Genomic DNA, 27,698 nt, shown 5'->3' with positions numbered 1-27,698 from the left:
CTTCTGTGGTCATCATCATCATCATCATCCTCATCCTCCTCCCTGCTGGGATTTCCCATCATGCTCTCTGTCTGGTGTTTTTTTTTTTTCTTGGGTTTTGCACAGATTCGCATGAAAACAGTAAAAGTTTAGGAAAACGTGGAGTGGAATGTGGATCCGCTCCACGCCTGGAAACAAGCAGATAAAGTTACTTTCTGGGTGAGACGCTGTTTATTCTCTGGTTCTGGTTCTGTTGGGTCCAGCTGAGCTTGGACCTTTGACTCAACATCTGGCTCTCAGCAGCATAGAAATGTGTTAACAGACGCTGAAAAAACCCGGGCCGAGACCAGAACCTTTCTCAGGAAGTTGGTCTGAGTTTGGGTCAGAATGTTTCATGTCGCTGGGAGGTTCGACCGCGGCAGGAGGAAGAGGAGGAGGAGCAGCAGCAGCGGATGTAAACAGCTGGGTTTCTTCTCCGGCTCAGTTTTACGCAGCGCGCAGATGGAGAACACCATCTCCCTTCTCATCATCATCCTCCTGCTCGGAACCGCGATTCCGTCCGCGGCGGACTGGACTCTGGTTCTGCTTCACACTAACGACGTGCACGCGCGCGTGGAGGAGACCAGCGTGCACTCCATCAAGTGCGGCAGAGCGGATAAATGCTACGGCGGAGTGGCGCGGAGAGCCACGGAGATCCGCCGGATCCGGAACGAGGAGCCGAACGTTCTTCTGCTGGACGCAGGGGACCAGTTCCAGGGAATGGTTTGGTTCACTTTGTACAAGGGAGCCGAGGCGGCGCACTTCATGAACCGGCTGGGATACGACGCCATGGTAGGAACCCGCTAAAGTATTTCGACCGAACCGGGTCTCTGACAGCAGAACCTGCAGATGAAGCCATTTCTGGTTTTTAACATTTTCTAACGGTGAAACATCTGAAAAGTGTGGCATGTATTTAAATTCTGACTCAGAGGGGCTACAGGTCTTCTGAGTTTATCTCTGAACATCTACAGAGGTAGATTCCGGTCTGGACTTTGACTAGGCCATTCAGGATATTTGTCTTTTTGTGGCTCAGTTTTCTGTCCTGAGGTCGTGAAGTTTTCTCCTCCAGGTTGCTGTTTCCTGCTGTTTCCTGTCACTTCCTGTTTCCTGTCGCTTCCTGTTTCCTGTTGATTCCTGTTTCCTGTTGCTTCCTGTTTCCTGTTGCTTCCTATTTCCTGTTGTTTCCTGTCGCTTCCTGCTGCGTCTCTGTGGTTAAGGTTTCCTGCCAATCAGCTGCAGCGCCTCGTTAAGGCTTGCAGACTCACTACAGCTTTGGTTTCAGAGTGAAATCAGAGGATTTGTTCCCAGACTGTAGAAATGACCTTTGAACCCTGGAGGACTACAGTATGAGCGCACAATAAGGGAGCAGATGATCAGTATTGATCTCTAACTGAGGAGAGACGCCAGCGCTCCGGAAATGGCTGCAGATCAAATCTGGTTTAATTATCTGTAGAGATAAACCGGCAACTCAGCAACAAAAACAGGCAACGGCCTCAGAAAGTCTGTTCAAGCCAAACCTGAATGCAGTTTTTACCCTCAACTGAGAGAACGGCTGCAAAACGGCATAGTGTTGGCAGCATCATGCTGTGGGAAGATGGATGGAGCTGGAAGAAAACTAAACTATGGGAGAATCTTTCTGCCATAATTCCAGAGAACAAGCTGTCAGTCTGAAAGCAGGACTTCATGTTTTTCTTCTCAAATCTTGTAACTCCAAACTTTTGCTCTCTCAAAACTTTCTGCTCGCTTTGAACAGAAAAGTTCCGTTGCCTGGCAACCTCTCAGCCAATAGAATGAAAGCATTGTACTGGGTGCGTTTGTTTCCTTCTACTGGGTTTCCCTGTGTGGCTGCTATCGAATGTAGCAATCTGCGCCGCCCACTGGATCTAGAGATAACCATTAATAGAAAACCTACATATCTATAAACCTGCTGCTGTTAGCGATCAGTGGTTTTTAGCGATCAGTAGCTCTGCTGGTGGATGTTTAGTGTAACACGTAGCAGGAAGCTGAGATTGTTGTTTCTCCACTGGGTGGTTCAGGTTGCTACAATTTACAGTTTGGAGTTCAAGATTAGCAAGATTTGACCAGAAAGACATGAAGTCCTGCGTTCAGACCGACAGTGTGTGCTCTGGAATTATGGCAGAAAAATTCTCCCACAGAAAACCTGCAGCAGAGCTGAGGCTGAGGTCAAAGTTCAGCTTCCAGCAGAAACACACAGCCTGAAATATTATGGGATGGTTCAGATCAGATTCATGGGTTAGGATGTCCTAGAATCAATCTGAGAATCTGTGGCAGGACTGGTAAACATTTGCTACTCCACTAATCTGTTAGTAGCAAAGCTAATTTTTTAGCTTAGCACTTTGAAAACCTTTAGCGCTGCTAGCTTCTGCTACATGAGTTCTTCCAGATAAATTCTAAAATGCTGATTTATAAACTTCCAGCTGAATAAAGTTCATCATCACGGCTCTGATGGAGCAGAGACTCGCTGCAGGTCAACATGAATCTGCCGTTTCCTCCAGGAAGTGACTGCTTCATCACGTCAGCAGCTTCCTGTCACAATTGAATTAATTACGTTTATGTCCACTGGGCGGCGATCATGAGTTTATCTGAATGCGTAAATGTAAAGAATAGGACGGCAGAAAGAGTCTTTTGTGACCTGTGTGAGCAGAACCATAGAAAGAGACTTTAATAAAAGTGTGTGAGGATTAAAACAGGCCTGGTTATTATCAAACACAAATATTTAACGACCCTGACGTTCCCTGACGTCCCTCTGGCGTCTCTCTCAGGTTTTTGGGAACCATGAGTTTGATAACGGTGTCGATGGACTCATGGAGCCGTTCCTGCGGGACATCAACTGCTCCGTCCTCAGCGCCAACATCCGACCCGACTCGACTCTGGCCTCCACCTTCGGCGCCGCCTTCCAGCCCTACAAGATCTTTGACGTCGGGGGTCAGCGGGTCGGCGTGGTGGGTTACACGTCACGGGAAACGCCGGCTCTGTCCCAGCCTGGTAAGAAGCCCCGCTCCCATCTCCATGGTGACCGGGCCGGTTCTGTCCAGAGGTTCTGGTCCGCTTTGTGTCTGCCAGAGCAGGAAGTGGTCCAGGGCTGGTTTCACCTGTCTGCCTCCATCAGGACCTCACCTGGAGTTCCTGGACGAGGTCAGCGCCCTGCAGCCCATCGTGGACAAGCTGGAGACGCTGGGGGTCAACAAGGTCATCGCTCTGGGTCACTCTGGCATCGACGTTGATCGCCTGATCGCCAGGAAGGTCCGCGGCGTCGACGTGGTCATCGGTGGACACACCAACACCTTCCTTTATACAGGTAGGCTGCGTACACCTGTCACTGAGGCCCAGGCAGCCAATCAGAGAGCTGGACTCCTGCGCTGACTTCCTGCCATTTAAAGTCAACCAGATGTTTTCTCTCCAGTTCGTTCTGAGAGAAAAGCGGATCACGGTTCTGGATTATTAACCGTCTGGATTCTGCAGAATCTGTCCAGATAAAACATCCGGAGCCTCCAGAACCAGAGAGGTTCTGCGGAACCAGCAGTTATTGTCTGAATCAAAATGGATTCTGGAGATGTCTGATTCGTCTTCTCTGGTTTTATTGGCCATCATCCATCACTTCTAGTCTGTAACAATCATTTCCTGTTGAAAAACAAAAATCCACCAAAATAATGAAATCTGAAACAAAGAGACGAAAACAAAAGTGTAAAAAAGTGAGACTCCATTTTCTCTGATGACTTTGTTGCTTTTGTTCTGGGTTTGTCCTTTTGAACCAACGGAAAAAACATTTTATCAAACCAACATGTCTCATATTTTGTTGCAATTATTCTATTTTTAACTGGAAAAAACCAACTGATTATTTTAAAAAGAGAAAATCTGGAACAAACTGTTCCAGAAACCAAACATGATCTGGAAACGTTTTGCTACGTTTGTCCACAATGTTCATGTAAGCAGTTAGTGACGTTGGATTCTGCTTTGAATGAACGAATGAATGAACGAATGAATGAACAAATGAATGAATGCAGTGTTAGGAGGTTTATTGTAACTTTCTTAGAACAATCAGTTCCATATTTATTATTAAGTTTCTCCAATTAACGTTTCCATTTTCAACCCAGTTTGATCTGCGTCCAGAACCAGAGGAACAGAACAGAGTTTGGACCCAGATCTGTGTCTCTGCGGAGAACAAAGCCTCTTTGTTCATCTCGTTAATCTTCCAGGAACTTCATTTCCATCTCCACAGTCTGAGCATTCATGACACAGAACCGGCCCGGTCCGAAAGAACTCGGTTCTGCTCTCAGGGAAAATCTGGTTTTCTGATCAGATTGAACTTCACAATCTGCTCCGTCCCAACTGAAACGGGCTGCTGGTTGACCCCGGCGCTGACTCCTGTCTGCAGGTCAGCCGCCGTCCCTGGAGAGGCCGGAGGGCGACTATCCGATCATGGAGGCGTCGGAAGATGGCCGCCGCGTCCCGGTGGTCCAGGCCTATGCCTTTGGGAAATACCTGGGGTTCCTCAAGGTCACCTTTGACGACGCCGGGAACGTGGTGAGGTCGACTGGGAACCCCATCCTGCTGGACAGCAGCATCCAACAAGGTACGACGGCTACTTCCTGTCTGACCAGACAGCTTCTTGTTGGGAAAGAAGACCCACCCACTGGGAACGATGGGTTCTGATGGGTTACAGACGCGGCGGTTCTGGCCGAGGTGGAGGCCTGGAAGCAGAACCTGACCAGTTTCACGGCCCAGGTCATGGGGAAGACGCTGGTGTACCTGGACGCGTCGCAGTCCACCTGCCGCTTCCAGGAGTGCAACCTGGGGAACCTGATCTGCGACGCCATGGTGGGTCCGGCCCAGAGTCGCTTCTGGTTCTGGTTCTGCAGGCACTCATGCCTCTGTCTCCCAGGTGGACAACTACACCCGGTTCTTCAATGATGAACGGTGGAGCGACGTCAGCGCCTGCATCATGAACGGCGGCGGCATCCGCTCCTCTATTAACGAGCGCATCTATAACGGTAGGCCGGGCCGGTTCCGACCCATATGAGTCCAATCTCAGCGGGTCCGACCCGTTTGGACCGCTCAGAGGACCGCCTGTGGTTCTGCCCCGCAGGCTCCGTGACGCTGGAGGACCTGCTGACGGTTCTGCCGTTCGGAGGAACCTTTGACCGGGTGCAGCTGAAGGGATCCACGCTGCGCGCCGCCTTCGAGCACGGCGCCCATCGCCACGGCAGTAAGGCGGGGGAGTTCCTGCAGGTCTCGGGTAGGTCTGGGCCAAGACCGGTGCGGATGGGTCCCACTTGGCTTAACCGGGTCTGGGTGGGTTTAACAGGGTTCAAATGGGTCCCACTGGACAGGTAACTCAGGTAGAAGTCCCTGGCTGCTGCTTGTCCTGCAGGTCTACGTGTGGTTCTGGACGTGTCCCGGCCCGCGGGTCGCCGGGTCCGCAGCCTGCGCATCCTGTGCACCCGGTGTCGGGTTCCGCGCTACGACCCGGTCCAGGACGCAGCGGTGTACGCCGTGGTGCTCCCGTCCTACCTGGTGACGGGCGGAGACGGCTTCGACATCATCAAGAACGGGATTCTGGAGCACAGCATCGGTGAGCCCAACCTGCCGGTTTTGACCCGGTTCTGTGGGTCTGACGCAGTTCTGACCTGATTCTGTTCCTCCAGGCCATCTGGACGTCTTGGTGCTGTCCAACTACATGGAGAAGAAGGGGTGGGTCTATCCGGCTGTGGAGGGACGCATCACGGTCCTCAACCGGGCCCCCGCCCCGCAGGCCACTCTGGCCCCACTGGGTTTACTGGTTCTGTTCGTGTTGAGCTGCTGAACCTCCAGCAGAACCATCAGAACCACAGTGGGACTCTGATCCTCATGTCTTAGTAGAGTTAATCAAACTGAACAGGTTTTATCCTCCTGAATATTTCTGTCACAAAATCAAACGCAACTTTAATCTCCACTAACTCCGCCCACTAACCCAGCTGCTGGAGAAGAAAAGTGGAGTTCCTCTTCCTCTTCTTCCTCCTTGGTTTCTGGACGGATCTAAAGCATCTTTACGTTTTTCTGGCTGAGAAAATGTTCTGATTGTAACTAAGCAACTGTAACTTTGTTTTTATTTAACTATTAAATGGACCAATCAGAGAGCAGAATGGTGTCTTCAGCTGGTTGGATGGATGATGGTTGGATGTTGTTGGTCCTGCCAGGCACCATCTTAAGCCCCGCTGACATTCAGACATTCTCCTGTTTCTGCTGATCACTGGCTGAAAAGTTCTGACCCTTTTTGGCAAGGCATCTGGACTGGACCAGACCAGATCCAAGCCTGACCGGATTGGACAGGAAGCAGACGGGAAGTGGAATGTCTGATGGTTGGGAGGCAGCAGGAGATCCTTGGTGTTGGTTCTGAGGTCCAGCCTCCGACCCGGTCCAACCCGGTCTGGTCACACAATGAAGGGTTCCCTTGGCCCCTGCTGAGGAGGAAACATCTGTGAGGTCAAAGGTCAGCAATGTTTCTTACTGTTTATCTTTAAACCTGAAGAAACCAGACTGGGTTTGTTTCAGAACCAGAAGCAAACAGTTCTTTAATTTGAATTGGACCCATTTGCTTAAAAAGTGTAAGATGGATCTCCTGAAATCAGTTCTGGTTCCATCATGGTGCAGGAAGGTTTGATTCATTTGAACAGTTCTTTTCTACAGTGAACTGGTTCAGTGCCTGATGAAGATAGGAGGGAGGCGGTTCTGGAGGTTCTGCCCTCATGGATCCCATTACCTGGTTCAGTTCAGGGAAAAGCTCCAGGATGGCGATGTCCAGCAGGACGTAAGTCATCTGAGGACAATCAGAGGACAATCGGGTCAGGAGGGCAGAGCCTCTGTTTACCTGCAGGGGGCGGAGCCTCTGTTTACCTGCTTGTTGAGCAGTGGCTGCTGCAGCGTGTGGAACAGCAGCTCCATCCCGTCTCTCTGGCGCTCTTCCCCGATCAGCTTCACCACGGCTTCTGAAACCAAGCAGAGCGACCCGGTTCCCCTACTGGTTCTGGTTTCAGTCTGGCAGCCCGCTAGACCAGCAGAACACCTGGACCAAACCCTACATCTTCATTGTAAGATCAGAGAGCCTGCCGCGAGGGGTCATTGTGTGCCACTGGGGTATCGAGTGGGTATTAGTGGGTATTGATGATATTTCCTAAGTGTTTGAGTACTGGTGGTCCATTACCAGCTAGTAATGAAAACCAGGGGCTGCTCCAGATTGGTCCCTGCAGGCTCAGGGTGCTCCATCTCTGGGTACAGTCCCTCCATGAGTCCCCCTGGTTCTCCAGAACCAGACTGTCGTTCAGGACCCTGGTGGTTCTGGAGAACCAGGGGCTGCTCCAGGTAAATTCCTGTGGGTCCAGAGTGCTTCATTCCAGGGTGCAGTACCTCCATTAGCCATTTGGGATGACTCCTGCATGATCCCGGATGGCACCATGGTGTACCTGCCATTTGGGAGACTTTGTGGATCCTCCCAAGTGGCAAACATACATCTTTGATAAAAAGTGTGTCCCGACAGGGACACCTCATGCATCTCCGGCACCAGTAGTTTAGTGGTATCGAACTCGGGTCTCCTGGGTGGGAGTCGTTGGCCTCGATCACTTTGCCAACAGAGAAATATAATGATACATTGCCAAATAGTTCTTATGTCTATGTCATTTAGGATAATTAACATATGACCCTAAATATCAAGGACTTGCAACAAGGAAAAAAAATTGGCAGCCCAGGCAAGATTAGAACCATGGTAACCCGTAAAGTAGGCATATTTGGGAGGATTAGTGAATGATACCCATATGGCAAAGTCCCATTGAGAATTATACCTATACCTATATGGCAAAGTGTCCTTCCATTTGGGTGTACAGATGGCACCACAGTTGCATTACCAGGGGCATGAGCCTCCAGGCCATGTGTACTGGTGGGTGTAGTCCAAGGAGGGGTGCTTAAGTGTGGGTGCACAGGATCGGATGGTGCCCTGGTAGTCCTTGTTCTATAACCGCATATGGCAAAGTGCCATAGAAATTAACACCCATACGGCAAACTGCCACTGAGTGATACCCATTTGGCAAAGTGCCATAGAGATTAATACCCATACGGCAAAGTGCCACTGAGTGATATGACTAAATGGCATTTATATTGAGAATAATACCCATATGGCAAAGTGCTATTGATATCACCCAGATGGCAAAGAGCCATTGAGTTACATGACAGTGTCCATTATATTGATAATGATACCCATATGGCAAAGACCCATTAATAATAATACACATTTGGCAAGTGCCATTGATGATGATACCCATATGGCTAAGTGCCATTGAGAATGATACCCAAATGTCAAGATGCCCTTTGGTGGCAGTCAATGATATTGAAGCAAATGTTGCCATTTGGGAGCGTCCAAAGGTGGTTTTTCGATTAACTTTGTCCTCTTTGGGGGTCTCTTGCGGGGAGACCGGTCTTAAAAATCACAAGGGTAACGAGGGATGACCCTATTTTTCGAGCCCTATGGTTAGCCCTCCAGAATTTAAAAAAAAAAAGAGCCTAAAATGATGCCAAATGTACAAGTTTTGGGTGCTCGCCCTAAATAGGGTAGCCTGTAGTTAACGGGGTGACACTGACCTGGTAGGTAGCTCATCATCTCGTCAAACGTCTGCTTGGCTCGCTGCAGTTTCTCCTCTGGACTTCGCTCCTGATGGTTCTCACAGAAAATGGCATCTGGACCCAGAAACACAAGCAGGAGGTTCTGGTTCAACCGGGTCAGAACCAGCAGCACTGCATCCAGAGACAGACCAGAGGTTCTGGTACCTCTGAGCTGTGTGATGAGTGACATCAGCCGGTGCTCCTGCAGAACCGCCTCCAATTTGGACCGTAGGTACCGGTCCATGTAGGCCTCCAGAGAGTTCTTGAACAGAATCCGGCCAGCTGCCAAGATGTGGTGCAGCCAGTCTGGAACCTGGAACAGAACCCGACCTGCAACAGAACCACAGCACCAGGTCAGTGCAGAATCGGTCCAGAACCAGCAGCAGCACTGGCTGCTGCCCAGACTGGATCAGCACCGCCCCCTCCTGGTTGAATGCTGCATGCACGCCTTCCAGGACTGATCTGAGATCTGCTGCTTCCAGTGGAACCAACAGAACCAGAACCTGCAGAACCCGGTGAGATTCTGAAGACACATCTGTCACTTAAATATTCTGTCTGCTGTTTCAATCTCAGGTTTCACCCTGACCTTTGACCCCAGGCTCTCACTCAGATCTACACCAACACCTTCATGTTGCCTAGCAATAGCTCCAGCCAATAGAATTGCAGGATTTCATAAGTTTTCTGTCATTTTGAGCTTGAAACCAGTTGGGCTTGAGACGGTTCTGAACCCATGTTGTCCCTGTCGCCCCCGGTTACCAGACTCACCAACATACATCAAGTAGTCGTACATGCCGTCCACGGCCACGACCTCCAGGAAGCAATTAGAGTTGTGTTTCCGCTCCGGAGCGTCGGAGAGGTCGGCGTTGTTCCGGAACAGGTCGTTGAAGAGCTGCAGGACACAACAGACGTCAGGGTTATGTGACCTGCTCAACATGGCCACCACACCGACGAGAACTGAAACTACAGGGTTTCCCTCAGTGTATTTACTAGAACTCCTCCTGCAGGGCCGGTCCAAGGCTGCATGAGGCCTGGGGCAGAATCTGACTTAGGGGCCCCTCTTGCTGCTAAAACATCAGCAGCTCTAACAGCTTCTGATTTGATTTAATCTGGGAGGAGGGAGGAGATTAACTGGCCAACATAAAAACAATCAGTTATAATTACAGTTTATTAATTTGTATTTGTGGACAAACTGATTAAACTCACAGCTTCAGATTGTTGCTATGGTAACAAAACAATTTAACTATGAATATTGTTGTTTGGACTTTTACAAAGTAAACTTGTCAGCTGCTTAAAATCTTACATTTAAATGTTAAACAATTTCAAATATTTTAATCTATTTATGCTGAAACCATCAAATCAAATTCAGCAGCTTTGATCATCTCAATAAATAAATGTTACATTTATATATCTGTGTTAAAATATGATCATTTTGGCCCCTGAAGCCCTGGGGGCCCCATGGAGCCGCTGACTTCATTTAGATTAAACAAAAGTCCAAATAATTGATATTTATCTTAATTGTAATTTTTGACTTGTTCTTCAGACTAGTTGTGGCTTTAAATATCGTTTCACTGGAGATGTTTTCCTCTAACATTTAATGACCCAGTAATATTTTTACATTTCCTGTCTAATTAACATCTTTAATAGTAAAACATGGCGGACGCCTCGGCGCCCCGACCGCCGGGCTCAGCAGGTTTTCCCAGAAACTCTGGATTATGTTTCATCACTTCCTGTTTTCAGCCAGGTTTTAATCCAACAGCTCGAAGGAGGTCTGGGGACATCGCACAGTGGAGTACAAGTCAATGCGTAGATATGGTTACCATGGCAACCTGTTCTGACAGGAAGTGAGTTGTTTTTACCTTCTTGTTGTTCTGTGCAGATGGGCTGAGGACGGTGAGTTCTGGTCGGCTCGGTTTGGGTTTGGGCGACTCGCAGGAGTTGAAGAACGACTGGATGAAGGGCTCCAGGTTCTGTCCTTTCTGGGAAACACACAGGGACATCAGAACCAGGACCAGACTGGCAGGACGTAAAGGCTTCCAAGCAGGAAATGGAATCAGGAAGGTTTGAAACGTTCCTGCAGCAGGAACTCACCTCCTTCATCAGCTTCCCAGGAACAGACTTGAAGATTTTCCCTGGAAAACAAACAAAACAGTGAATGATGGAAAACTTGGGTTCAGATCCAGAGAAACTGTGGTCAGAAACCTCAGACCAGAGACCACTGGGTTTGTGAGCTCAGCAAGGAAACTCCCACCAGAAGCGGACCCGTCCGGAGCAGAACCCACCAAGGTTGACGTCCGGCAGCATCTTGTCCAGGAACTGGGACTCCAGGCTGAAGGGAGACAGGAAGTCGGCCAGCAGCTGACTGTTGCTGAGCTCAGGGAGCAGCAGCAGCCTCTGCACACAACGCAGCGGGTCAGATCGGAACCACAGGTTCTGGAAGGTTCTGGAGGTCAAACTCACCCGTAAATATTCCTCAAACTCTTCGCGCTTCGATTCCAGGAATTCGTAGTTCTTTGGTCCGATGAGCCGCTTCGATGGAAGCTGAACATCTGAGAAGGTTCCTGAAACAAGAAGACCTTTAGGGAGGAGGTTCTGGTCCGGTAGGGAGGTTCTGGTCTGGTTGGTATTATGGGATGGTTACCATGGAACTCTGTGAGTTTGGACTCCAGAACGTAGAACTCCAGGTACCGCCTGCAGACCATCCAGGACTCGGGGTCGTGACCTCCTGAGGAGAAACAGGAAGTTTGTAATGAAGCTGTAGTAATAACTGTGACCACCGGGGGGGGGGGGGGGGGCGTGGCCTCTGTCCAAACACTTCAATTTTAAATGATTTAAATATTTCATGAACCATCGACCAGAAACTGCTGGTTCCGGTTCTGGCTCACCATCCCGGCGGTCGTTCCTCTTCACGTCAATGACAAAGACGGGAACTTTCTCCCGCTTGGCCTCGTCTTCGCAGAAATCTATGAAAGGTAGCGAGACGCTCCAGGCCGACAGGAGCCTCTGGGGAGGCGCCGCCAGCGGCTCGGCCGGCCCGTCGTCCTCCAGAACCACTGTGGCCTCTTCCACCTGCAGGACCGGGTCAGAGCCGGATCAGCGCCAGGGGAGTCATGTATGAAACACTGCGCAGTTTCACTCTAAAACTTGGCGTACAGATAAATTTAGAAAAATGCGGCGCACAAGAAAAGTCCGATATGAAGCCGTTGGCTCAGAGCGGCTCACCTTTCATTCATTCATCACAATTTAGAAACAGAGCAGCTGCCGCTCCGCCTGCCGCCTCCACAAATACATCTTAATGGAAATGAGTAGAAATAGCAGGAGGTCTGAAGCCGTAACCACGGCAACGGTAAGTAATAAATCAGCAGATCAATCTGATCTCTGATCAATGGCTCCATGTTCTCCTCAGGTAGCGGCTCACCTGGATGCAGCTACTGATGGACCTGTGATTGTCTCCACACCTGATCAATAATCAAACTGTCTGATCAGCCCTGGTTTCTCTTTAGGGACAATAAATAGATTCATTCAGACCAGGAGTTTCATCTTTATGAGACTCAAACTGAGCAACATGATTGTTGACGTTGGACTGAGGTTTTCACATCCTTTATTTCTATTTTCTGTATTTTCTGTTGGCTTATTGTCTGAGGATAAACGGGTTCAGTTTCATCGTTTAAACGATAAAATATTAAAATCATAAATCCTGGGGTTTGATGCTTCCTTAGTTTATGTATATTTATGCATAAATATACATAAACTATATTTATGTATATAAATATCGGCAAGTCGGCATTTTTACATGCCGACTTGTCAGTAAAATATGGCGCCACACATCTGGTGTGCGTCCGCCGGTTCACACATGAGGTCATTTCCGGGTCTCACTGAGTCGTCGTCCGGGTCGGCGCCGGCCGGCAGCAGGCCGCCCTCCATGGTGGAGCTCCGGAACACGCCTTTGATCCGGTTCCCAATCCGGCTGATACCGAACGCCTCACCCCGTCGGGACGGATTCCTGCAGGGCAGGCACAGTGAGAACTGGGCCGCCGGTACCAGAACCTGGTCGGTACCAGGGGGCTCCTGACCTGTTGATCCTGGCATTCCGGGTCGGTGACTCGGATCCTCTCAGCAGGTGTCTGAAGTACTAAGAGGCAGAAGAAGACAAACCGGATCAGAACCAGCCCAATGGGGCGACTGGGAAGGTTTTCACTCCCCAGAGGCTTCAGGCCGTGCGCGGGGTCTGGACTGGCCGAGTCAAAGCCCAGATCCAGGTCGATCCGGGTCGGCCTGAATCAAACTAAAACATGGGGGTCTGAATACTTTAGTTCCATCCTCCGGTTTGATCCGGTTCAGTGTTCCAGAAACTGGAATGCTGCTTGACTACTCCATTAGTGAGGGGGAGTTTTTCCTTCCACACAACCTTCCATTAGTGAGTTGGAACCGGGCCGAGCGGACCTCACCTCGTCGCTGTGGCAGAACATTGGCGTGAAAACTTCCTCCAGCAGGGAGAGAACCAGTTCGTAGGCCTGGAACAGGAAGGGCTTCTTCTGCAGCGCCACCACCTGGCTGTAGGGCGCCATCGCCACTGCAAAGCAGCACAGGGTCCAATTAGAGGTTCTGGTGGTTCTGACGGGTCTGGGTTCGCTTGAAAACAATTTAAATTGATGTGGTTTTAGTTTTCCTATTAGTGAGTTTAATAATAATTTCAATCTTTCATTTACTAACTTTGTGTTTATCATGTTTACTGGATCATTATTGATGATGTTGGGATAATTTCAATCCAATAATTGATCCAGTTGATAATCAGTTCTCATCATTAGTGTCCTGCAAGGTTCTACAGAACCAGAACCAATGAGGTTCTGGTTCTGTAGAACCTTGCAGCGGTTGTGCTCACCGCTCCGAATCCCCTCCACCACAGCCGGGTCGAAGCGGATCTTGTCGGCGCTGTCATCCCGGCAGAAGGTCCGATAGATGTGCAGAACCTCTGCATGCAGCCGCCGTAGCTCCGGGTCGCTCAGGTCCGGACTCAGGATCCGCTCATTGAACTCTTCTGCAACATAGAGGTTCCGACCCATCAAACCGGACCTCGGAACCGGGCCGGGCTGAGCGTTCGGGCCTTACCCACGGCCAGGCAGAACTGCAAGACGTGAACGGCTCCTTCCTGCTTCAGGAAGTTCAGGAAGCGGAAGAGCAGATCCTGCTGGCTCCGGATCGCCTGCAGCTGCAGCTGCAGAACCTGCAACACAGAGGGGCTGGTTCTGGAGCGGTTCTGGCCCGTTCTGGCCCAGATCTGTCCCGGTCCACTCACCGACGGCCTCCTGCTGCTGCTGCTGTATCTCTGCAGGAAGGGAACCAACGGCGACGGCGGCTCGGCTGCGGCTTCGGGCTGCAGAGGAAAACAGCCAATCAAAGTGCAGCTGCAGCAGCCTGTGTTCCTACGGCGGAGCTGCACCTACCGGAGTGTGGTCCACGAAGAGCAGCACCATCAGGTTCACCGTGTCCTGAAACAGAAACAAACAAACAGAAACCTAAAAACGCTGCGACATCAAACTTCCTGAACCGGTTTGCAGTCGGATGTTTTCAAGGTGTCGGCGGCTTCCTGAAGCCATGTTTGGTTCTGCATCATCGACAGAAACCCAAGGGAGGTCCGGACCGGTGAGCCCGGTTCTGATCGCTCGATAATGGAGGGCTGCTCACCGGGTCGGCCATGAAGTCCATGGTGGGCAGGAAGACGGATCCGGCCATCACCTCCCGCAGCAGCAGAGCCAGAGACCTGGACAGGATGGAAACAGAACCATGGGTCAGAACCAGACAGAACCGCAGCTAACCGGTTTAACTGGGCTCGGTTCCGCAGCAGGAGGACTGATACTGACTGACCGGCCTCTTTCTCCTCTCCCATATGACCCATCTGGTTCCTGCAGACCCGACCCAGTCTCGGTACCTGCAGTCGGTGGTCTTGGGCGGCATCAGGTAGGGCAGCAGTGCGTCGGTCAGCGTCCGCAGGTAGCGCAGCTCCTCCCTGCGGCTGCGCAGCGCGGCGTGCAGGCCGGCGCCGTACCCGTCCAGAGCGGCCCGCCGCAGGTCCTCCCACCGCTTTGCTGCACACAGAACATGGAGGTGAGCCGACCGGACCTTCATGTTCCTACGACTACAGTTGCTATGGCGACAGAGCCTACATCTGGCTCGAGCCTTGGCGATGATTTCCAGGTGCTTCATGGCGGCCTTCATCACTTTATCAGCAAAGACGGCTGGGAGGTCGACCTGCAGGCAGCCGGAAATCACCCACTGACGTTACCCAGAGTTCCCCTCACCCCCAACATGGCCGCCACTCATTCCCCAATTGGAGTGGCGGCCCAAACTCTGAGCATGTCTGGTTCTGACCCGGTTACCTTCTGGGCTCTGCGGATCAGCACGGAGGAGAAGAAGCGGAAGGTGGTTCTGACTTCATCCAGGAAGGCGTCGTCCTCCGTGATGTCCCTTCAAGAGGAGGACAGACATCAGGACGTCGCTCAGCTGCTGCAGCCCCCTGGTGGTAACTGGTAACCGCCCCCCGCTGGTAACTGCCCCCTGGTGGTAACTGCCCCCGCTGGTAACCGCCCCCCCCTGGTGGTAACTGCCCCCTGGTGGTAACCGCCCCCTAGTGGTAGCTGCCTCCACCCCGCTGGTCGCTCACCTGTACCAGGGATACACAAACTTCTCCAGGACCAGCTCGAACACCTGCAGGAGGGCAGCACACGTCAGAGACTTGTCTGCATTTTTGGGTCAGAACCGAGCCGGACTCACCTCTGCCACAGACGCATCCACCTTGGAGTGAACCTTCAGGTCCAACCAGGGCTGCTGGTTCTCCAGGAGCAGTGCAGGCCTGCAGGACACGGACAGAACCTCTAGACCTTCCAGAACCTTCCTCTGTGTTCTCACACACAGAGGAAGGCCTGGCTGAGGTCTGAACACTCTGATGCCCCGAAATATAATCTAGGCCATCAGGAAGCATCATCCTGTGGGAAAAACTGGAGGAAAAACTGCAACAGACCTGAGGTCAAAGTTCAGCCTCCAGCCAGAGATTATTATGGGATGGTTTAGATCAGGTTCAAGGATAGAATGGCCTAGTCAAAGAACAGACCTGAATGCAGCTGAGAATCTGTTTTCAGATCTTTTATGTAGAACAAAAAAACTCCATTAAAGTAAATAGTTTATGTTTGTGAATATTTGAGGTACTGCAGGACAAACCGGTGGCGCTGGCATCGGGTCGTGCCGCAGACGGCGCAGCTGTGGCCCAGAGGGAACAGTTCCGGATCCTGATGCTGTTGGACACAGAAAGCATCAGAACCGGTGCTGGGAGGTTCTGGTATCGTGCTGGACCGGGCCTACCTTGGCTCTAGGCTTCACAGGGAAGAAGATGTTGGGCAGCAGCGAGTCAGGTCCGAGGGAGAAGTAGAAGGTGACGAACCCAGCCAGCAGCGACCAGAACATCAGGAAAACATGGAGGAACCTGGAGACAGAACCGGATCAGGACAGAAGGAGGAACCGAGTCAGAACCGGGCCCAGTTATTGGTTCCAGGAAGTTTCAGTAACTGTAGAAAGTCAGTTGGGAGATCTGGGCTGTTTCTGTTTGACAGTGGGTCGCAGATGGCCCCCGCACCTCAGCTTGGACACCCCAGTTCTACAGTAATGACGTCACCTCTGTACTGAACTCTTACCCGTATACCTGAACGGAACTTCCGGATCACAGGAAGCAGAACTATCCAGAACTCTGAGTCTCTGGCCCACATTTAGCCCAGAGAGGTTCTAAAGCAGCAGAACCGGGTCAGACATCACGTGACCCGCCGCTCTTCCTCTTCCTCACCTGTGGAGCAGCACCGTGAGGCCCAGCAGAACCAGCAGCAGGCAACAGGACAGCGGGTACTGCCGCCCCGCTTCCCGCAGCACCTTCACGCCCCGAACCAGAACCTCCATGTAACGCCTCCAACACGCCATCCCGCCCGGAACCGCAGCTCTAAGCAGCCATGTTCTGAAAGAGCTCGGTTCGGCTGAAGACTTTCGCGACAAGAACTTCCAACGGAACCGAGGAGTTTCTTTATGAACTAGAACCCATCCGATCCAGAAAGAGCCCGTTACCCGTCCCGGTTCCTGTTCCGGTGTTCAGTTCTGGTCGGAGCCTTTTCTAAAAGTCCAAACCCACTTCCTGGGCAGGACGGCTTTAATCCGGCCGCGGGTTGCCAGGTCCGACAGAAACCCGGAATAACTGTGTTACTACTCTGCCAGCCTGCTGATTCAGCGATATTAAAGGTGTTATTAGGTATTAATGTTATTTTCAGTCACAATCAATTACTTAACGATAAAATTTTTAAATTACATCCCATCTATAAGCTGTACATGTTAAGTGAGCTGAGCTGCATTCATTCGAAACTTCTAAATTCTATCAGCGCCTGCGTGTAGCAGTGCGGAAGTTCATCGCCTTCATGCTGTCTAATTCAGGCCCGGTCTCAGCGCCCTGCTCCTCCTATGAAGTGTGGATTCAGTCAAAGTCACATCAGGGTTCAGAATTAGGACAGAAATCCACATCCAAAATGGCGGACTGGTCATTGTTTAGCATCCTGCTGCTAAAAAGTACAACTACAACAAAACAGATTATTTTAAATGTATAGTAAAGGTATTTCTGCTGGAGATATTTGTTGGAGAAACGTGTTTTGTTATGACTTGTTGATTACAGAAAATTCTACACAACCCCTCATGTTGAGTGAAAACAAAATTATTCCAAACTTTGTGCTATTCTGATTTAGTAAATTATATTAGTTGTGTTATCACCCCCACGCCACTAGAGGCAGTAGTAGGCCCAAAAAGATGGGACTAAGGAGCAGATTTAAAAGTTTACAGAAAGCTACAGAATTTGTTAAAAATTTTGAGCTGAGCTGAAGTAAACAAAAGAGAGAAGTTTAAATACATGCTGAGAGTTAAAATCCTTCCTAAAGGTGAAGATGTATCACAGAATTGAAAATAAAATAAAAACCGGAGATTGGGAATAATATAGGAAATAGCGCCCCCTTTACTTCCGGAGTGCAATGGTCCAAGTTCCAAATAAGGTCTGAGACTGACAGCGGTCCGTCCCGCACCTTCCTGTTTGCTGCAGAGAGGTCCTTCTCTCTTTATCCGTCAACATGAATGAAGGAAGGAGAGGATTGGCACAGAACACAGCACCAGCGGTGGATCCCGGACGCGACCTGGCAACCACCCATGACCCAACCATCGCCGCTTCCTGTTTGCTGGTCGATCATCTGATGATTATTTACAGTTTAAACCGACAGGTGGCTGGAGCGGCCGCAGGTAGAAGCAGTATCCTAAAAAGTATTTAGTTAACAAACTACTTTAATATTTCAAATTATATCGGACAAAATGCAAAGTTATGTGCAAATCCAAAAGAGAAAAGTAAAAACAAGAGGAAAAACATTTTACAAATAAAACGAATCAGATGCTGACAGAAATACTGCTGCGGTTTCAAGGTTGTGTACCAATCACGATTTAATTAGAATATCTACTTTTTTATTTGTTCCTTGTTTAAATATTTCCAACCTTGTCTTACACTATTTTAAAGAGACATTTAAAATGTTTAAAACTTTGTGTCTTAGAAAATTTATGAACATTTTTTTCAGTAGTTATCAGCGTTAGTACAACTGTATGTCTAATTTTCAAAATCTTTCTAATTATTTTCCTTCAGAAAACTTACAATGTATATTTGAAGGCGTGAAATTTCAAAAGCTATTGATTAATTGTTTTGTTTTATTTTTGTGGAAATCTGTAAAATTAGAACTTTGCATGAATTTTCCTGAATTTTCATAAAAAATGTTTGTTTCTTATTTAGATGTCATTTGGACGAACCTTTAAAGTAAAACAAGTATTAAGTAAAAAGTTAACATTAACTGTAACCTTGAAATATAATTTAATAATACAGAATTTTATCATCAGATGAATATTTGTTCAAACTTGTTAAAATGAGCACAGATGACTTTACCACAGTTATTATAAGGATGGAACATTTTTATTAAGTCAACTTAAGGTGAGGTAAAAACTTTAGTTGAGGCAACATTTTTTAAAGTTAGTTAGAACTAATTATTTTTAATGTAATATAATGGCTAACTACAGTTCAGTTAAGTTAAAGTTATAGCATTAGTTTTGGACCTGACGGTTAAAGTTAACTGAGTGAAAACAACAAGGAACTATAATGAGTCAAGTTGAGTCAGTACATATTGTTTTACAGTGAAGTGTATTTAATATCCACATCTTTAGTGTCTTCAGGGGTAGCAGGTAGGAAATAACATTAAAAAGATGAAGACATCGCCGAACATAAACATACAGATGTTTTTGTTCAGAAAAGTTACTCGCTGTGGGGAGCGATACTTGATATTATAATCAAATAAATGGTACACGGTAGTACCTGCGTACTACCAACTGGTACTACCCGCCTCTATCATATATATTATAAAGCAGAAACAAGTTTAATAATTTATTGAACTAAAGGCAGCTACAGCTTTGTGACAGCAGTAAACATGATGAGAACAGCAGAACAGCTCAGGAATACGGGAATAAACTGACAACCATAAACGCAGGGAGAGGTTTCTGCAACGTCCGGACAGTTGTGGCAATCTGGAGGCTGATGACATGATCTGGTTCTCCACGTTCACAGCTCTGATGAGCTTTTATCTGTGACGCTGAGACAAGCGGCTCTTTGTTTCCTAAAGGAGGAGGACAACAGAAGAGCTTCTGGCTCAACAAAGAAACATCTAGTTTCAGTTTCAGACTGCGACGTCGGCTTTACAGGAGGAAAGCAGCCAAATTATAAAATGCTCTCTTAATGAGAAATAATAACACATCAAATGTATATAGTGCTTTTTAGGACATTCAAAGATTCTTACATTTCAGTTAAAAACAAAACTGATACTGGTATAACTTAATAAAGGAGGAACTCACTAAAAAGCGTACTTCAATAATTACATTTAACAAGTGTAACTTATATATTCACGGATACTCGTGAATATATAAGTTATTCACAAATACAATCCCAACATTCCGTTCTCAGGGGCGGGCTACATTTGTACGCCGCACCTTTCAGGTTTTTATTCGCCAGAAATATTTGGTGGTCATGAATCATTAACTCTTTCACGAGCGCCTTTGTGTTTCTTTTGTTCGCGTTAAAGGCTGAGGTTGGAAACAGCGCCCCCTGCGGCCGGTCCTGCCCCGCCCGGGACTATAAAGGCAGCGTGTGACGTCACGGGGCTGTTTCCCAGGATCACTGCGGGAGAGGGAAGCTGCTGCTCGGGAAGAGTGTGGAGCAAGCTGCCGGTGGAGGGACGCAGTCTACTGGAGGACAGCCGGCTGAAACTGCGCGGTTGTTTCTGGGGACTTAAAGGCGCGGTTCTACATTCGCTTTGACCCAAACTGAGTTCCGGCAGGTCCATCCAGAAGAGCCAGGTAAGAACCGGCGTTAGTACCGGGAAGGTTCTGATCAGTGAGACCGAGCTGTTAGCTAGCTGGCGGGGGCTACACTGCTCAGCATCCCGGTTTCAGTTCCAGAACCTGTCGGTACCGAACCGACAGCCGAACACCTGATTGTTCCGAATCGATTTGAGCAGAACATTATGACTACCTCCACATCGCACTGATTGCCCAGCTTTGTCTCCAGCTGCTCCCACCAAAGTCCATGTAAAAATCAGGTGATTTAAGCCAAGCTGGACCGCGGTAGGCGGTGGGTGTGTGGGGTACTTGGTTCATCATGGTGGGGTGGAGCTGAGTCGGAACCGGTCATCCGCGCTGGGAGCACCGAGACACGAGAGTCTGTGCTGTTGTGGTCTGGCCCCGGGAACGGGAGCCCTGCTGCGGCCTGTGGGTTGACAGGAGCCGGGGAACCGGGACCGGTTATAAACCGGAACTGCCGCTGAGCCTGGGAACCAGAACCGACGGACAGGTCCTGACTGAAACAGAATGCTGTCTCCGATGGGTTTGCCGGTCCTCATGGGTTCGGCTGTGGTTCCGGAGCTGCAGTGTTGTAGTTTCAGGGTTATATAAGAGCTGTCATTGTTGTGGAGCTGCTGCCATTATCTCTCCTACTGCTCTGCTTTTGTTCTTATGTCTGACGAAGGCTTTTATTCTGAAATGATCCAACTTCCTGCTGGGCGGAGGCCGCGACACCTGCAGCAACCTCTCACCTGGACAGGACTTTGAGTCAGCTCTCCTTCCTGCTGCTGCTTCACCGCAGCCGGGCGGAAACTTCACCAGGTCCCTCCTGTCTTCCGCACGGCTCCCGACCCGTTCTGGTTGGAATCGGTTGGTGGGTCTGGACCGGTCCCTGCTGGTCCTGTTAGTTCTGAATCGGTCCCTGCTGGTCCCGGTCGGGCCTCCAGTTGATCCTGTTGGGCGAACGGGACCGGAGGGAAATCTGGACCTGGATGGTATGATGAACCGGCAGGGCTTTCCTGTAAAGCTGACCCAGAGCCGGTTCTGGAGGGGAATAGAACTTAGTCCTGATTGGTCACCTGAGGATCATGGATTCACTGGGACCATGGTGTTACCATGGTAACAAGAATTTCCTACCAGATAAAAACGTAGCAGAACTAGCTAGAAAGTATTCACACCCCAGAAAGTGACCTTTGACCTGAGACTCTGACCTGGAGAATCCATTAGTTGGAACCGGCTGCATTAGTAGTCACACCCTTCCACTAAAATAGTTTGGTGTAGTTTTATCACCCAAGGGTCAAAGGTCAGCAGTTCCAGCTGCTAATGTTGCCTGGCTCAGTGGATCCTGACTGGACTGGAGTGGATTGTGACCGGGTTCTGACCTGCTGGTGGAGTGCAGACACTGGTTCTGGTTCTGTCCTCATCAGGTTCTGGTAGTTTTTGGTTTTTCAGTTTTGTGATTTTGTTTAAAATGTCTTCAGTTATTATTGGTCAACCAGCTGATCAACTGCTATATGCAGACTAGCTTAGCTTAGCGTAGCTTAGGGTCGCGGGGTTAGCGGGTTTAACTGGATCTCTGGCTGGGTTTGGGTTCTGCTGATTAGTTTCACTGATTCTGTAGAGAAATGAAATTTCTGGTTCTGGTAATTCTGGATTTAATGACCCTTAAAAATCCAAATCAAATCGCTAAAGCTGATGGTTCTGTTGGTTCTGCTGGTTCTGGACCCTTTCAGAACCAGTAGGGATGCACCGATTTATTGGCCAGCTGATTTATCAATCACCCATTTTCCTAATTTTGGAAATCGGTGATTGGCTGATTTTTACATCTTAAGCAGCGATTTGATCTGCGTCCACAAAAGATTTAAATTAACTGCTGTCGTCTTCTGCTCTGCGCCGCGAAGTTTGACTAGCAGACAACAATGACAATAGTCATCTCTAGGCCTGTCGCGATAAACGATAAATCAGTTAATCGTTGAGCAAAATTTGTTATCGTGACAGGCCCAGTCATCTCACTGTTGGCAACTCATCAACTTTCTTACTACATTTAGCAACATTTTGGTATTGGTAGGTCAGGATTCTTAATAGATTGGTGATCGGCCAGAAAACTGCAATCGGTGCAGCCAAACATTCAAGTGTTTCAGTGTGATTGTCCTGATCTCTTGCTGTGAAAGCTGCAGCAGATCATCCGATTGATGGTTCTGATGGGCTCCTGACCTAGAGAGGTTCTGCCTGGTTCTGCTCATACCTGCAGCATTCATCCTGCATTTGGGTCACGGTTTGATTCCTCTGGGTTATTTTTGGCCACTGAGCGTCCCGGACCTTTCCGCTCCGAAGCGTTCACATCGGTTATGCAACAAGGGCTGCACTGCAGAAAATGGACGTGTGTTTAGCGTTAGCTTCTGCTGATATTTTATGTGTTTAGCGTTAGCTTCTGCTGATATTTTTGTTATGTGATTTAGCATTAGCTTCTTCTAGGTCTTTACATTTTTAGCAGCGTAGCATTAGCTCCTGCTCATATTTTTGTGCAATTATCATTAGCTTTGGCTGTCATAAAAAGTAAAAAACGTCAGTAAATATGTTTTCAGTGGTGAAATTATGTATGATTTCACACCAAAAATGTTTATCAGCAAATTTAGTGTAAAAATGAGCTCTCCTTCAGGACCACGGTGGCCATCTTGAAAAATGTCTGGTTTAGGGCTAATGTCTTGAATGTGTTTGTTTTTTTGGTTTTGTTTTTCAGAAACTATTTTCTAGAACTGTAGTCTGATATTTCTAAACTACAGTCTGAACGAAGTCAGGTTGATGTGAATTAGCACACCAAATATTCGACTCTCCTGCAAGGCAGCATCGGCCGCCCGGTACGGTTCTGGTTCCCAGTTCTGCATGACGCCCTGTCTGTTAGACGAAGTAAAAGAAGAAATGAATCTGGTTCTACCTTGAAGCCTCCGTCAGAACCAGTGGCCCGGCCCGGCCCGGCTGTGTAATGAACAACCTCTCATCTGCTTGTGACGCGTTTTATTAGTTAGACTTCGACTCGGATCGAGACTCTTCCTGTCAATCTTTAACTTGATCAGCTCAGCATAAAAAGGCATGATGTGGGCCAGACCAGGCCACACAGAGCCCTGACGGACCGGACCGGACCGGGCCGAGCTCCAGGGTGAACTTGTGTTTGTAGTGGTTTGAAGAGTCGTCTGTAAGCTAGCTGCGTCCTGTGGAGCGCCACTCTGGTTTTACTGCAGAACCATAAAGTTTACAGTTTATGGTTCATAACTGAGTAACATTTTATCTCAGGTCAGCTGAGCCCAGCAATACAGCCATCACGTTATGGAGGGGCCGGGTTCAGCTGGACCGGCACCAGAACCTGCTGTTGGTTAGCAATGATGTTCAGACCAGTGGAAGAAGGACTCCATTAAAAAGTTCAACCTGAAACCATGTCAACAAATCAGCAACATTTTCATTTAAAATCTTTTTGCTGCTGAATTATTGAATAAGAGAAATGAACATCAAAGATATTTCTAGTTTTTAATCAGATCAGAGCAAAGTGTTTTTTTTATCCATTTCTCTGATCATTCATGGACCTTCTTTAGAAATGTGGACTATGGACGCCAACATTAGAATTGGGTGCTACACGTTAGCATTGAAATGCTATTTTTGGCTAGCTCAGCTTTTGACAGGCTAGCTGCTTTTAGCACAACTTTAACACAATAATGTTTTCCAGCATCAGATTGGTTTGAAGCAGAAATGAAATCCAGAGGCGTGGTTCTGGCTCTGGGGGTCGCTAGTGCTGCTCACCAGCGGCTCACAGAGGGTTAAGGTTGACATGTTGAAATTGACAGGAAGTGATGTCATTGGAAGACATTAATGGCGATACTTTAACAGCAGCTATAGTCTCCAAAAGTAAAGGGGGAAAAAAAAAAAACATAAAATGGATTCAGCTGCAGGCTAGCTGATGTAGGCTTCCTGATGCAGGCTACATGCTATTGGCTAGCTGATGCAGGCTACATGCTATTGGCTAGCTGATGCAGGCTACATGCTATTGGCTTCCTGATGCAGGCTACATGCTATTGGCTAGCTGATGCAGGCTACCTGCTGCAGACTAGCTGATGTAGGATTCCTGCTGCAGGCTACATGCTATAGGCTACCTGCTGTAGGCTATGTGCTGTAGGCTAGCTGATGCAGGCTACATTCTATTGGCTTCCTGATGCAGGCTACATGCTATTGGCTAGCTGATGCAGGCTACATGCTATTGGCTTCCTGATGCAGGCTACATGCTATTGGCTAGCTGATGCAGGCTACATGCTATTGGCTTCCTGATGCAGGCTACCTGCTGCAGACTAGCTGATGTAGGCTTCCTGCTGCAGGCTACATGCTATTGGCTAGCTGATGCAGGCTACATGCTATTGGCTTCCTGATGCAGGCTACATGCTATTGGCTAGCTGATGCAGGCTACCTGCTGCAGACTAGCTGATGTAGGCTTCCTGCTGCAGGCTACATGCTATTGGCTAGCTGATGCAGGCTACATGCTATTGGCTAGCTGATGCAGGCTACATGCTATTGGCTAGCTGATGCAGGCTACCTGCTGCAGACTAGCTGATGTAGGATTCCTGCTGCAGGCTACATGCTATAGGCTACCTGCTGTAGGCTACGTGCTGTAAGCTAGCTGATGTCCTAAAACAGTCTCTGCTGCCGGGTCCGTAGTTCTTTTCATGACCCAATTCGGACCGGGATCAATTTATCACTTCAACCCACCATCGTGCTCAATAATCTGACATGGAGCTGCTGTGTTTCTGTCAGCAGAACCGGAATTGTTTTATTAGAACACTGAAGATAGTTGGGATAAAAGAAATCCAGAACCGAAACAAACCCAAAATAATCTGAACAGAACCTCCCTGCCTCTCTCTCCTAACCTAATTGGGTTTTGTTGTTCCAGAACCGCCATGGAGGACGGGAAGCCGGTGTGGGCGCCTCATCCGACGGACGGGTTCCAGCTGGGAACCATCGTTGACATCGGCGCCGACAGCCTCACCATCGAGCCGCTGAAGCAGAAGGAAAAGGTCAGAGGTCATCAAGCCTCATTAAGGGGCGGGGCTTTATGCGCACGTCACTGGAAGATGAAAGCTGTTCAGTTTGTTTTTGATTTTGGACGCAAATAAATTTTTTAGAAATGATTATATTGGTTCTGGTTGATTAATTTTAGCCTCTAAATTGTTAGTAAGTCTGTCTGGATCTCGGTTCTGGTCCTGATAAATGGCTGAGGATCTATGACCTCTGACCTCAGGAGGTGTTTCCCTCTGAAGGACCTGCAGATCGTCTGAAGTGGCTCTCCATCATTCCCACAACACGCCATGAAGCTTTTAATGGACCGTTGCCATGGTAACCCCTGGAGCGGAATCCCGCTGATAATATAGGAAACAGTGCCCCCTTTATTTCTGGAGGGAGACTGGCATGCGGGCCGTCCCGCCCCTTCCTGGTTGCTGCAGCCAGGTGTACTTGCTTCTTGTTGACTGATGAAGCTCCTCCTTCTGCTCCTCTAATCAGGGTCTACAGATTGTCTTTATCGCTCCCCGGTGTCCGTTTGCTGGCACTACAGTCTCATTAACTCCTCGTTTCTCTTCCTGTAGACGTTTCTGGCTCCCGTCAACCAGGTTTTCCCCGCTGAAGATGACGTCAACAAACATGTGGAGGATAACTGTGAGTTTCTGCTGCTGTTCTGCCTCCCGGGTTGTAGATGGCGCTGTGATAAATCTGTCTCTGCCTCTCAGGCTCTCTGATGTACCTGAATGAAGCCACTCTGCTCAACAATGTCCGGGTTCGCTACAGCAAGGACAAAATCTACGTGAGTTCAGATTTACGGGTTGAAGATTTTTATTTTAGTTTCCAGTTGGTTTCTCTTTTTTTGTACAAACCAGGAAAATAAAAATAGGCAATTTGTAAGAAAAGCTGAGAAAATCATCACAGTTTTTAGAAAATCTAAATTTAGAGCAAATAAACGACCAAACACGTTTAAACGTTGGCAGAGATTCAGTAAACACAATAAGATCCTCTGCATAGCCACAGGACGCTAGCGTTGAGCTAAACTCAGTTTTTATTCACAGTAATCTGAACTGGACTCCGGTTCTGCTGCAGAGAGGCCATGCATTCAGGAGCAGAATCTCAAAATAACAACAAACCTTCATCTTATAACAAGAAATAAGAAACTTTTCTAATTTTAGTAAGTAGAGTTTTTGATGTCATGCTAATGAGAAACTTCCTGGTAATAAAATATGAACTGTGTTCATATGGCGCCTCCATCGCTCACTGTTTCAACAAGGAGAGATTTCAGTTTTAACCAGACTGATTATGTCAAGCCTCATCTTTCCAAAACCAGAAACCAGTTTTTCGTTGGGATACTGCTTCCAAGCTGGTTTACGTACCGCCACCTGCTGGTGAAATGTGGAACAGCAAGGAATAAAACAACCATAAAATTTCCACTGACAGAAATAAAAACTGAACTCTTTTTCACTAGTTCAATTCATTTGAGTTTGTTTGGCCAACACAGTTTCAGGTAGTTTTCCTTTTCTTGCTAAATTTTTATTTCAGTTAACAAACTAGTTTTTACTTTGTTAGTTTTCATAAACTATAATAAATCTATTCAAGACTGTTCATTACCTCCTGAATAATCCACTGCTGTTTGAGAAATGATTGAAAACATCTTTAATTAACCCAAAGGAGACAAACTTGGGGACCCATCTGGGTTGGTTCTGCTGCAGCGCGTCAGCAGGAAGTGAGTCAGATCCTCACTTCCTCCAGCTGCAGGTTTGGCCCAGAGACTCACCTGTCTCCTTCGTCTCCTCCGTCTCATGTCCTCCCCAGACGTACGTGGCCAACATCCTGATCGCCGTCAACCCGTACTACGACATCCCCAAGCTCTATGCGGTGGACACCATCAAGCAGTACCAGGGCCGGTCGCTGGGGACGCTGCCGCCACATGTCTATGCCATCGGTGAGAGCGTCTCCAGGGCGTCTTCTGCAGAGGGGCAGCTTGGGGCGGAGTGGGCTAATCTTCCATGTGTTGCTCTGCAGCTGACAAGGCTTACCGGGACATGAAGGTCCTGAAGATGAGTCAGTCCATCATCGTGTCCGGAGAGTCCGGCGCCGGCAAGACAGAAAACACCAAGTTTGTTCTCAGGTAGGCTAGGATGAGACTTCCTGTCTAGCTCAACGGCACTTTCTGTTTGGGACCAAGAGCTGGAGGAACTGAGGCCCAGCTCAGCCGGTTCTGAGGTTCAGATCAGCTGCACCTTTGGCTCCATTAGAGCAACGTCAGAGGCCCAGTGGACCTGACTGACCTGATTGGTCAGGCTGGGTTCTAATGTGGTCGGCGCACAGTGAAGGCGCCGTTTGACTGGCGGCTCAGACTGGTTAGAAAGCGGAGTCATTAGAGCATCGTTTGGACTCGTTAGAACGGACTCGCTTCAGAATATCTCTGACTCTCCTCTGGTCTCCAGGTACCTGACGACTTCATACGGGACGGGTCAGGATATCGACGAGCGGATTGTGGAAGGTAAGGAGAATTTCTTCTTTGTGGGCAACAAACTCGTTCGTTACTAACCGAGCCATCT

The 27,698-nt window shown here is 48.6% G+C and overlaps 3 protein-coding genes across 22 annotated transcripts in view; 2 read left to right on the top strand and 1 right to left on the bottom strand.

Moving 5' to 3' along the window:
• The first annotated feature begins 97 nt into the window (after positions 1–97).
• Positions 98–6,153, top strand: nt5e (5'-nucleotidase, ecto (CD73)). Its single transcript, XM_044106616.1, has 9 exons — positions 98–810; positions 2,802–3,024; positions 3,149–3,337; positions 4,415–4,612; positions 4,703–4,857; positions 4,922–5,030; positions 5,126–5,275; positions 5,411–5,611; positions 5,685–6,153. Exons 1-9 carry the CDS (start codon positions 367–369, stop codon positions 5,840–5,842), a joined length of 1,827 nt encoding a protein of 608 aa, XP_043962551.1. The 5' UTR covers positions 98–366; the 3' UTR covers positions 5,843–6,153.
• On the bottom strand, positions 4,039–20,868 carry LOC122825303 (sorting nexin-14-like). Of its 3 annotated transcripts, none has more exons than XM_044106614.1 (28): positions 20,850–20,868; positions 16,021–16,141; positions 15,880–15,953; positions 15,436–15,514; positions 15,326–15,369; positions 15,042–15,129; positions 14,829–14,913; positions 14,594–14,750; positions 14,350–14,425; positions 14,109–14,153; positions 13,961–14,038; positions 13,774–13,888; positions 13,547–13,702; positions 13,113–13,237; positions 12,738–12,796; positions 12,541–12,667; positions 11,550–11,733; positions 11,306–11,389; positions 11,125–11,225; positions 10,947–11,058; positions 10,756–10,796; positions 10,524–10,643; positions 9,433–9,556; positions 8,833–8,997; positions 8,647–8,742; positions 6,913–7,004; positions 6,779–6,835; positions 4,039–6,479 (listed from the first exon to the last, which is right to left on the bottom strand). In XM_044106614.1, exons 2-28 carry the CDS (start codon positions 16,120–16,122, stop codon positions 6,450–6,452), a joined length of 2,616 nt encoding a protein of 871 aa, XP_043962549.1. In that variant the 5' UTR covers positions 16,123–16,141; positions 20,850–20,868; the 3' UTR covers positions 4,039–6,449. The 3 variants fall into 3 exon arrangements, with proteins under 3 accessions (XP_043962549.1, XP_043962548.1, XP_043962547.1); XM_044106613.1 differs by lacking the exon at positions 20,850–20,868 and adding an exon at positions 20,291–20,824; XM_044106612.1 differs by lacking the exon at positions 20,850–20,868 and adding an exon at positions 16,496–18,223.
• The window catches only part of myo6a (myosin VIa), a 28,284-nt gene continuing 20,521 nt past the window's right edge, over positions 19,936–27,698 (top strand). For 4 of the 18 annotated variants that reach the window (XM_044106605.1, XM_044106598.1, XM_044106603.1 and 1 more), the window contains exons 1-7: positions 21,271–21,524; positions 25,028–25,151; positions 25,719–25,788; positions 25,860–25,933; positions 26,950–27,079; positions 27,160–27,265; positions 27,585–27,640. In XM_044106605.1, the coding sequence (XP_043962540.1) occupies positions 21,421–21,524; positions 25,028–25,151; positions 25,719–25,788; positions 25,860–25,933; positions 26,950–27,079; positions 27,160–27,265; positions 27,585–27,640 (664 nt within the window). In that variant the 5' untranslated portion in view covers positions 21,271–21,420. Of the gene's footprint in view, positions 20,116–20,942; positions 21,093–21,269; positions 21,525–25,027; positions 25,152–25,718; positions 25,789–25,859; positions 25,934–26,949; positions 27,080–27,159; positions 27,266–27,584; positions 27,641–27,698 lie in introns of those variants that run through there. The other 14 variants (XM_044106602.1, XM_044106601.1, XM_044106596.1 and 11 more) reach the window with 7 other exon arrangements.

The sequence above is a fragment of the Gambusia affinis genome, linkage group LG22 (assembly GCF_019740435.1).
Source record: "Gambusia affinis linkage group LG22, SWU_Gaff_1.0, whole genome shotgun sequence".
Taxonomy (NCBI): Eukaryota; Metazoa; Chordata; class Actinopteri; order Cyprinodontiformes; family Poeciliidae; genus Gambusia; species Gambusia affinis.
This window is presented reverse-complemented; position numbering and strand designations above follow the sequence as displayed.

What these genes read in the sequence shown, in the direction of transcription:
- nt5e (XM_044106616.1), top strand. Translation starts at nt 367, where the DNA reads ATGTTTCATGTCGCTGGGAGGTTCGACCGCGGCAGGAGGAAGAGGAGG. An exon ending in CAACACCTTCCTTTATACAG is followed by an intron (nt 3,338 to 4,414) that starts GTAGGCTGCGTA and finishes TCCTGTCTGCAG; the next exon opens with GTCAGCCGCCGTCCCTGGAG. An exon ending in GATTCTGGAGCACAGCATCG is followed by an intron (nt 5,612 to 5,684) that starts GTGAGCCCAACC and finishes CTGTTCCTCCAG; the next exon opens with GCCATCTGGACGTCTTGGTG.
- LOC122825303 (XM_044106612.1), bottom strand. Translation starts at nt 16,626, where the DNA reads ATGGCGTGTTGGAGGCGTTACATGGAGGTTCTGGTTCGGGGCGTGAAG. An exon ending in TGGACTTCATGGCCGACCCG is followed by an intron (nt 14,154 to 14,349) that starts GTGAGCAGCCCT and finishes TTTCTGTTTCAG; the next exon opens with GACACGGTGAACCTGATGGT. An exon ending in TTTTCCCTGAACTGAACCAG is followed by an intron (nt 6,480 to 6,778) that starts GTAATGGGATCC and finishes TTTCCTCCTCAG; the next exon opens with CAGGGGCCAAGGGAACCCTT.